The sequence below is a fragment of the Setaria viridis genome, chromosome 3, assembly GCF_005286985.2.
Source record: "Setaria viridis chromosome 3, Setaria_viridis_v4.0, whole genome shotgun sequence".
NCBI lineage: Eukaryota > Viridiplantae > Streptophyta > Magnoliopsida > Poales > Poaceae > Setaria > Setaria viridis.
Window position 1 is genome coordinate 16,154,187 of NC_048265.2, and position 10,312 is coordinate 16,164,498.

General features: G+C 43.0%; 1 protein-coding gene across 1 annotated transcript; it reads left to right on the forward strand.

The window, feature by feature from the left end:
* The first annotated feature begins 894 nt into the window (after window positions 1-894).
* Window positions 895-9,701, forward strand: LOC117848622 (uncharacterized). Its single transcript, XM_034730092.2, has 18 exons — window positions 895-1,149; window positions 1,771-1,840; window positions 1,922-2,401; window positions 2,494-2,643; window positions 2,744-2,857; window positions 3,157-3,215; window positions 3,298-3,364; window positions 3,472-3,523; window positions 3,597-3,689; window positions 4,182-4,265; window positions 4,386-4,804; window positions 4,960-5,021; window positions 5,503-5,572; window positions 6,153-6,233; window positions 6,312-6,413; window positions 7,957-8,090; window positions 8,486-8,597; window positions 8,987-9,701. Exons 1-18 carry the CDS (start codon window positions 1,106-1,108, stop codon window positions 9,248-9,250), a joined length of 2,457 nt encoding a protein of 818 aa, XP_034585983.1. The 5' UTR covers window positions 895-1,105; the 3' UTR covers window positions 9,251-9,701.
* The last annotated feature ends 611 nt before the right edge of the window (window positions 9,702-10,312 follow it).

A 10,312-nucleotide genomic window follows, 5' to 3' on the forward strand; every position in this document is an offset into this window, starting at 1 on the left:
TGGCGGTGCGCCAACAAAGTCCTGAGATGCTGATGTACTCTACTGTGGACAGATTCAATTCGAGGTGTAGATGTTGACTTGCTATAAAGTCGTGTAGTGTGTCTTCAACGGCACAGTAATTCTATACTGCATACAGGAGGAGTAGGAGGAGTAGGGCTACTACGTAACTAACTAGTCCTATTTTGGAAAGGAATTATAGCTTTGTTTATACGGAGTAGCACTATTAAAAGGTAACCCACCACAGTCACATCCATCTTACTGCATCAGTACAAATAAGCTGCGGGCATAACACAGTGCTGGCATCAAGGACACAACAAACATAATAGAAACACACTAGGAAATACAACTCCCATCCATTATAAAAAAAAACAAGGCCCAAGCATGCATGGTGCCAAGAAAAATTCATAAAATTTAGAATGTCAAACTTGTCCGACCATGAGACATGACTTGAAGAACTTGCTTGAAACTTAAGCATAAAACTTGCGTACATTAGGAAAATATCACAACCTAAATGATGTAGCATAGTACTTGCTTGGCTTTTGCTTGCAACATAAAAAATATCTGGTTGTCACGAAGTAATTAGTTGATTATCAGCTCCAACATAATTAGCACATCTTCCTTCCTTGGCCTTTGCCTGAAAAGAGTCAAGCTGCTTCAGAGATGGTATTTGGTTCAGAGTAGTTTGATCACGATGTGTTCCATTCCATCGAGGAAGACAGTTCAACCGCCGAGAGGCCCGGCCGCCCGGGAAGGACAACACGAGCTGTCACCGTTTCCCCGTGCACGGAGGATCGGGATCTCGGTCTCGCGGAGGACACAAGTCACGGAACCCGTACTGCGTACACCACTGCGACTGGCGAGTCCTCCTCGACCAACCCCCCCGTCCCTTCCCCCGTGTCCGCCAAGAAAAGACCGCGACGCGCGAGCCACGAGGGTGGTCAGGGTCATCCCCATTTTCCCCCGGTCCCCACACCCGAGAGTACGGACACACTCCTACTCCGCCCGCCCAGCCGGAGGAGCCCAGATCAATCCCACCGCCACGCCGCGCTCGAGCTAGCCACGCCGCCGCCGCCGCCGCCGGGTCCGCGACGACGAGGAGGAGGAGATGAAGCCCAAGAGCCTCCCGTTCATCGCCTTCGAGCACAAGCGGTGCGTTCCTTCGCTCCCTCCCCCCATCCCCCGCTCCTGCTCCCACCGCCGCCGTGGCCGTATCCTCCGCCGCTTCGGTAGCTTCTGACGACTACGGTAGTTGCCCGCTCCGGTGGCTTGGACGTTTTTTTGTTTTCGCTTGCCCGGGGATCTCGGTGTCGTTGCGGCGCGGGGATTTGGTTTTGCTGGATTTTTTCGGGTAATGCGGCGGGAAATTCCGCGCGTGCTTGTTTGCGCCGGCGGGCGTCTGGTCCCCTCCACGAATCGGAGGGGGAGTAGGTGTTCAGCTTCAGGGGAAATTGTTGGCGGAACTGCCAAAATCGGGAGCTCTGTGGTGCACTGGCGTTTGTCTTTTCGAAAAGATCTGAGGTTCCTGTGGCCGTTTCCTGCAGTAGGAGCGGACAGTTTCGGATACGTTTTGGCAGGGTAGCCGGTTATGGAATTGCGTCGTGTAGTCGTCAAATTCGTAGTGGATATGCTTAAGTCGAATCCTTCTCGCTGCTTTGAATCTGGAGTGAGGGATGCAAGTATAGAACCCTCAAAGATTTAAGGGCTAGATAAGTAGATATAGCTACATTTTAGTTTGAAACACCCCTTTCTGATGCTATGTGCTTGAATCAGGGATGCATATGGCTTTGCTGTGCGGCCCCAACACTTGCAGCGTTACAAGGAGTACGCAGGCATCTACAAGGTAGGAAGACAGGCGCCTGAATTTTCATCTGCATTGACTGATCCTGACACGCCACACACCTTGTTGGTGCTGTATTTGCAGGAGGAAGAGGAGGAGAGATCTGATAGATGGAAGCATTTTCTGGAGAGGCAGCCTGAGTCGTCTGGACAGGTTGCTGGTGATAATGCTCAGGGTGGTGGTTCTGAATCACTGCCAGAGAAGACTTCAGCAGGGCCACGGAAGATTGAAATATGGACGCCAATTAGGAAGTCCCTTGGCAACATTGAGCAGATGATGAGCCTGCGTGTGGAGAAGAAGCAATCTTCTGCTGGAAAGCAGCAAGTTGTCAGAGGCCAAGCAGATGATGGAATCCATCCCGTGAAAGTTGAAGAGGCCAAGTTGTCGGAGGACTCGGATGACGAGTTCTATGATGTAGATAAGGTTGATCCTAGCCAAGAAGTGCATTCGGGAGATACTGGGAACACCGATAATGGAAGCAGGGGTCATGAGGAAACTTACATTTCAAAGGAAGAGTTGGAGTGTCTGGTCCATGGTGGACTACCAATGGCTTTGAGGGGAGAGGTGCAGAGTCTACGCACTGAAGCCTTTTATTTCTTTCTTTTACTTGTGATTTATTCAGCTCATTCAGCAACTCTGTGCATTTGTATTGACAGCTATGGCAAGCCTTTGTTGGTACTGGAGCTCGTAGGGTAGAAGGGTATTATGACACTCTTGCAGCAGAAGGTGAATCAGAAAATAACAAATCTTCAGATTCTTCAACCTCAGAAGGTGTCCATGAAAAGTGGATAGGGCAAATAGAGAAGGTATCTGTTTATGGACATTTTTATGGGGAATCATTCCTTTTTGGATAACTTACTGCTGGAAAGTCTAATAGAGTTCACTCTGCAACTTGGCTCCTTATAGGACTTGCCTAGAACTTTTCCGGGCCATCCTGCTTTAGATGAGGATGGAAGAAATGCTTTGAGACGCTTGCTTATAGCTTATGCTAAACACAACCCATCGGTCGGTTACTGCCAGGTAATTCTATCCATCAAATGGTCAGCCTCATTATTGTCTTTTATGTTACCACAAAAGTCGATTGCTTCCCTGGATAACTGAAATGGCTAAGGCGAACCAATATAATTTTGTTCTATTTTTGTACTCATGCCACACCACAGTGGTGAATCTAAAACCTAGTATTCAATGCTTCCGATGAGTACGAAATAATTACACTCTTTCTCAATCAATATTCTGGGCATACTGTATCGTTTTACCAACGTTTTAGCTCAGAATTCCAACATTCCTCTTAGCATAGATTCATCTTCTGAATACTGTAGGCGATGAACTTTTTTGCTGGTCTCTTGCTTCTGCTGATGCCGGAGGAGAATGCATTTTGGTATGGCCCAAGACTATTGGTGTATCTCATGTTATTGTTGGATCAAATAATCTGTTAAATCCATCGCTGGTGTATGTTACAGGACATTGGTTGGAATTATCGATGACTATTTTGATGGCTACTTTTCAGAAGAAATGATTGAGTCACAGGTACCGCAAGGTCACCCAGTAATGTTTGTTTTGCATATTGGGGGTCTGCTTGAAGCCCCAAGTTCGATTCATTCTCATGCAGAGGCTGAATTTTGGTTGTATTTCAGGTGGATCAGCTTGTTTTAGAGGAGTTAGTCCGAGAGAAATTCCCTAAACTAGGTTAGCAACTCTTTCTGACCTAATGGAATAGGAAAATCCAAGCATTATGGTTTAACATACTTCTTTTGTGCAGCAAATCATCTGGATTACCTTGGACTTCAAGTTGCATGGGTTACTGGGCCATGGTTCTTATCCATCTTCACAAATGTGCTTCCCTGGGAGAGTGGTTAGACTTTATTTTACATTATTTTCATCACTGAGTACCTGTAGAAGAACATTCTCTAAAAGTATAGCTTAGCTAATGTAACAGGGTTAAATGCACAAAGCAACTAGCATCTATGATTTCAAACTATGCGTTGCTTCTAATAGACAAATGGACAATCATGATCTCATGCAAGGGAAATATTGAAATGTGAAAACTTCTATCTAAGGAAAGGGTCTAGATGATTCTGATCCAGGTCATCTTTATAAGGAGGGACTGAGTGAGAAGGGGTAAAATAAGCACTCACTATAAGGTGTGAAAGATAACTAGGCCTGCCTTACATATTAGTGGTAGTTATGGGGTACCCAGGAACACCATGTAAAACTCACTACTATGATGAGTTATTATGATCCAAGTTATCTCTATGTAAGCAATAAAACCTGCTTGGTGTAGTGATCCCATACATATATACTTGAAAAACTTTACATCACTTATGAGTACTATTAAACATTTCAGTTCTTCGTGTCTGGGATGTGCTTTTGTTTGATGGAAACAGAGTGATGCTGTTCCGGACAGCTCTTGCGCTACTGGAGTTCTATGGTACTGGGACATAATTTTGCTTTGTTTCAATTCCCAAAAGGAAAATATAATATTTGTAGTCAGCCGATACACGGCAGTCCTCAAAGAATTTCTTTAGACTGATGCTCGCGTCAATTGCAGGTCCTGCACTTGTAACTACAAAAGATGCCGGTGATGCAGTTACCCTTTTGCAGTCTTTATCTGGTTCCACTTTTGACAGCAGCCAGCTTGTCTTGACAGCTCGCATGGGATATCAATCTGTAAATGAAACAATATTGCAAGAGCTAAGTAATAAACATCGCCCATCTGTTATAGCTTCAATGGAAGAAAGAGCGAAAGGTCTAGGTGCTTGGACGGATACCAATGGTCTTGCATCAAAGCTGTATAACTTCAAACGTGACCCTGAACCACTGGTCTCATTAAGCGATTCAGCAGACCAGTTGAGTGATGTGGGAGATGGGGATGCCAATCAAGAAAGTGATCCTGGAAACATGGATGATATGTATGGTGGCGTGACAGTCAATTCTGAGATTGATTCTTTGCCTGATCCAAAGGACCAGGTAACCTTCTCGATCGTAGTCTCTAAATCCTGCTATCTATGCTTAAAGGGTTTAATCTGTGGCACTGCCATGTTCTTTTTCTTGTCATTGGTGAAGTCTAGAGATTGCTGTAGTTTACCTCCCCATGGTATTAATGTTTAGTTTTAGCACCACAGGTTGCCTGGCTGAAGTTGGAATTATGCCGACTGCTAGAGGAGAGAAGATCAGCTGTTCTCAGGTCTGTTTATTTCTTTCCAAGTTTCCGTTACTTATTTTTTTCATAAGTTGCTGGAACCACTACAGGAGATAGGATAGGACTTTTAAATTTCTCACCAGATGTAATCAGCAGTTAGATTATAGAGTAATTTAGTGCAATGATAATGGGTAAATTTTCTCCCTTTCCTTCTTTTTAACTCTTCCAGGGGACCAGTTTTTTGAGTAATATGAACTAAAGCTGCTTTTTTTCCCACCTCATAAATCTATCATTATCGCTGAAAACAATAAATCTTTGATGAAATATAACAAGCTTATCAATTGTTTCTGGCAGCAATACAAGCAAACTTTTCACTGCTGTGTGTTTGCCAAGTTCTAGCTGTTGTACTTGTGTTGTGAAACTGTTAAACACATGATCCCTTTACTCTCTTTTAGCTGAATATTTTCCTTTTAGTCCATCTTTTCTTTTTATTTATTTATTTTCCTTTATTCTTTCTGCCTTGCAGAGCTGATGAACTAGAAACAGCGCTGATGGAAATGGTTAAGCAAGACAATAGGCGCCAATTAAGTGCAAAGGTATAGAATACTATACAGTTGTTTACAGAGAGGATATTCAGCAATGGAAATATCCAGAATCTAGATTGTATGGTACTACCTCCATTTCAGTATTTCACAATATAGGCCCACAACAGTTACGCACACAGGCCAAGGAATAAGTATAAAGAACAGTAAATGAGAAATAACACACATGCTGGCATGCCCATATTAAATTGCATGCTACAATCACTGAACCTCCTTCACATCATTAAATTAATGGTAGAGAGTGGAGATGTTGCTGTAACCGCACTCTTGCTTTCATTAGTAAACATTTATATTTGAAACTCAAACTCCTTAGTAAAAGGTCTAAATTGTGAAACATGGGGAGTACTGTTTACCTCATTGTTGCCAATTCCACATAAATCACTTACTATGTTTAGCTTGCGTTCCTAAAGCATGATTGCATAAGTATCGTTCTGTAAAATTTATGAAGTACAAACTATTTGATTTTTAAACAAATCATTCAGCAAATTCATCATAATTTTATTGTATGAGCTAAATACTTCTTGTTTTCTTGGACCAAAAGAACTGTGAAAATATTTTCACATTTTTCTTTCAGGTTGAGCAGTTGGAACAAGAAATATCTGAACTAAGACAGGCCCTGTCAGACAAGCAGGAACAGGAGGAAGCAATGTTTCAGGTACAGTTGGTGTCTGTGCGTTCTTCTAAATGCGTTTTCCTACCACTACATATCCACTAACCAGGAGTCTTGTATTAGGTCTTGATGCGTGTAGAACAAGAACTGAAAATTGCAGAGGAAGCTCGCATCTCAGCTGAGCAGGATGCTGCTGCTCAGAGATACGCTGCTAATGTTCTACAGGTTAATAATTGACTTGATCTATTGCCAACATCCGCTTTATCATTTCATGCATCAGCTATTTCCAGTCGAACTAGGTGAAATCAATCTTGTTTAGTGTAGCATCTATTATCGGTGTAGGCATGTAGCAAAAGATGAACTTTATTTTATTTATTAACATACACACATAGACTTCTCAAAGCAGCAGATGTAATACTTGGAAAATTCTCTCTGTAAGGTTGAAACAGTTGGCCTTGTTCAGAAATTAACTGGATTTCACTGAAAACCTGTTGAACTGGTCCAATTCCTTTTCTTTTTTGTAAAGGTCTGTTTAATGTTACTTTTTTATCCCCATTTTGTCATTATGTATGTATTTTTCCTTCTTAGACATGATCCAAACTTTAAAAAGATCAACTTTATTGTGAAAAGGGAAAACTGGATGGCTTCCAGGTAAACAGTCCTGAAACCCGCTTGCAAGTTGCAACCATCACATTATTTGTTTTAAGAATATCCTTTAGAGCAAGAGGTCTCTAAACAATAAAAGGTCATCCTTTGCTCTTTTTTTTTCATTTTCATTGTTCAAACTATACCTGTCGTTCGGTATCATTGCCCAGTCCCCAAACCCGTACCGCATCAAATGGGTAGGGTAGGGTATCTGGGTATGGACAGAGATTCATGTACGCATGTGAAAAAGGGTAGGTTATGGATAATACCCATTGAAATAGGGCTCAGGGAGGGTATATTACCCATTTACCCACTTCATCCATCCCCAACGGTGAACCTGCGGCGGCAAGTAGGAACTGCTTGGCCCCTCCCTGATTTGTGTCCATGTCTCAGTCCGACGAGGTGTTGGCCTCCACTTTCTTCAGCCTGGTCGTCCTTGCTTGCATCAAGCTTGACAACACTGGCAGCTCGTGTGCTGCTGTGATTGGTGTCCGCCTTCTTGGTGTCACCCTGCTCAGCTTCCGTGTTGCCGACCTCAAGGCCTCGACTGGGCAACCAGCTCATCGCAGCTCTCCAAGTCCCTGGAGCTGCTGTCCACTCTGGTCTCTGCACTGCACTTGTTGAAGGCACAGTCCAATGGATCTAATCTGAGCGGTGGCGCAGCACACAGCCACGGAGCCACCCACCTGTCACCATGCATGCTACTAGTGTTGCTCAGCTATTTGCTGGATGGACAAAGTAACAGCAGCCATCAGTGATCGGGATGCGTAGTATAGCAATAGCAGCCATCAGAGATCAAAGTTCAAAGCTTATCCATCAGTTATCCAAGTACCTATGGTTACAAATTTGGGGAGGGTGCAGTACACAATGGGTAACGGGGAGCTGGCCACTGGGTGTGGGTGGGACAAGCACGGGTGTGCACACACTCCCCAGTGACAGGTATAGTTAGCTAGTAATGCTTGTATTATTGTAGAGCTGGGTATTGACTCTACTATTATTTTGTTGTCACTCTTATAAATGTTTTTATCAGAGAATTAGCAAAATTAGTATGTGCTTTATTTCTAATCTTCTATTCTTCTATCACCTTAGCTTGTATGCTTAAAGGATCATGACATATATGCAGGAAAAATACGAGGAAGCTATGGCTTCACTTGCCCAAATGGAGAACCGAGCAGTAATGGCAGAAACAATGTTAGAGGCTACACTGCAGTACCAATCTAGCCAGCAGAAAGCACTGTCCCCATGTCCTTCTCCAAGGTATCTCAGTCTTATCTTTTCTCAATATTCTTTGTGTGAGATGGACAGCTCCTTAAAACTAGTATTAAGGCAGTGCTAATTTACCAGTTACCTTTTGCTACTCCCTCCATTAAATATATGATGTTTAAGACAAGCTAATTAGTTCATTTTTAAACTAATTTGCTTGTCCTAAACATCATGCATTTAAAAACGGGGAGGGAGTAGTATTATTTTAGCATTTCGCTGTTGACAATTGAACTTGTGCTTAATACTGCTTCTGTGTGCTCTTATAGTTTTTTAACTGAAAACAGAGTGTACTAGTACCATGATGATGAATTTTAGTTACTTAGCTTCCTGTCATTTATTGTCATAATGTTCTAAGGTTGATAATTTTCCTGCACCTGTTCCTCTTCTAGAACATCAATGCTAGATGCATCCCCTACGGCAAGCCAGACATCACAGGAGTTCCAGCCAAGAAGGAAAAACTTGCTTGGCCCATTTTCACTGAGTTGGCGTGATAAGAACAAGGTATTTTTTTTTTCTTCTGGCTAAAATATAACAATTCTGAGACATGAGGCATACTGGATATGGATATGGATATGGTTGTTTTCACCATTTAAATTGCTTAGATAAAGTCTGCAATGCAAGTATACAACAAAGGAGATACTCCACATCCTTTTGATGGCAATTTCTAGGGTTACATATTCAACCTGTTCCTATCAAGTACCGAAAATTGCGCTCTTGCTTTTCATTTCTATCCAATGTAACCTTTGAGCCTATGATACAGTACATTTTGGTGCTAGTTGTGAAATCTGAACTCTTTTAGCATGCACATCATTCTTTACCGTTGTTTTTTTAAAGCTTGCTAGTGCTGGATACACCCTTTTAAACTCGTTTTCCCCATGGATTCCTCACAGGAAAAGCAGAACAGTGCTGATGACTCCACAAACACAAAGTTTAGTAACAGTAATGATGAAATGGTAGAAACCTCCAACAAAGATGACGAAAAGCAGAGAGAAACACCAGAGCTAAATGTCGAACAGACAGCAGAATCACCTGAAGAAGATGGCAAGCTGAGAGCAGAGATGCCTAATGAAGACAATGAGCTGCCAGGAGCCCGAATAGTCACGAGCGATCTGAATGGGCACCATGAACAGATGCAAGAAATAAAATTGGATTGATAAGCAGTGTTGCACTTTACAAAATATCCATGCCACCGCGTTATATCAGTATACATCTTAACATGGTGACGGTTGAGGTATCCCTGAGGGTGGATTAAATTTTGAAATCCTCTTACCATATATTGCTGTACTTGTTCATGCCCACTCTCGGTTCCCCCTTCCCCTTGCCTTTTTTGGTTTCTTAAATTCTTTTAGCTACCACGTCAGTAGGTCTATAGGCTGTTTAATTCTTCTCCATTTTTTATGATTTGAGAAGAGAAAAGGGAGCAAGTTATATGGTTGTCCAGTTGCCGCCTTCTGATGTAAATGCATGAGAAGAATTGTAGTAGATGATAATTCTGGGCAGATGTGACACGCTTCTTGTCTTGTTGTAAATTATCACATTTTTTTAGAAGGTGTGCTCGAAGTAAGTTATCATCATTTTAAGAGAATGGAACTGTGTTGGCGTTAACTGTGCCCTCGAGCCTTGTGTAACGTACTGTGGTTGCCTGTTGGTGCTCTACAGGCTTTCAGAAGTGAGTAAAGGGCCTTCTCATGAGTTGATCCGATTTTCGCTAAAGTTTTCAGAAACATGCACGCAATTCTCTTTGAAGTTTTAAGAAAAAACTCTTGTACCAGAAGATGTACCGTTTATATATCACACAAAAAGGAGCTTGACATAGCACGACACTTTTACGTTACACGCTTGTATAGACGACGCACGGAGCTCGCTGTTGGTCTATGGCCCCATGCAAGTCACTCTCGCCCATCTTTCTCCTTCGCCTCCATGGCTCCATCTTATCCCTTCTATTTATCGGTTCCACAGTCACTCACTCACATCGGAGGCAGAGGTTGCTTTGATGGTTAGCAACCGCTGTTCGGTGATGAGGTCACGCCTCACACCTGACACCTCCCTCCCTATCTTTCTCTGCATTTGAAGAAGGGGATGGGGATAGATTCATAGATCGATAGGAGGATGCCCGGCCGCGGTGGTTGGCGCGGCAGAGGTGGGGGATTCACAGTGGCTGCCAGCTCGGTTAATGGAAGGCAGGGTGCGAAAAGTGAACTTCTTGATGGCACGGC

Bases quoted from the DNA above. Each gene is read 5' to 3' on its own strand.
- LOC117848622 (XM_034730092.2), top strand. From the start codon at position 1,106: ATGAAGCCCAAGAGCCTCCCGTTCATCGCCTTCGAGCACAAGCG. The intron at 3,216-3,297 runs GTATGGCCCAAG...TGTATGTTACAG, and splicing joins CCGGAGGAGAATGCATTTTG to GACATTGGTTGGAATTATCG. The intron at 8,091-8,485 runs GTATCTCAGTCT...TTCCTCTTCTAG, and splicing joins TCCCCATGTCCTTCTCCAAG to AACATCAATGCTAGATGCAT.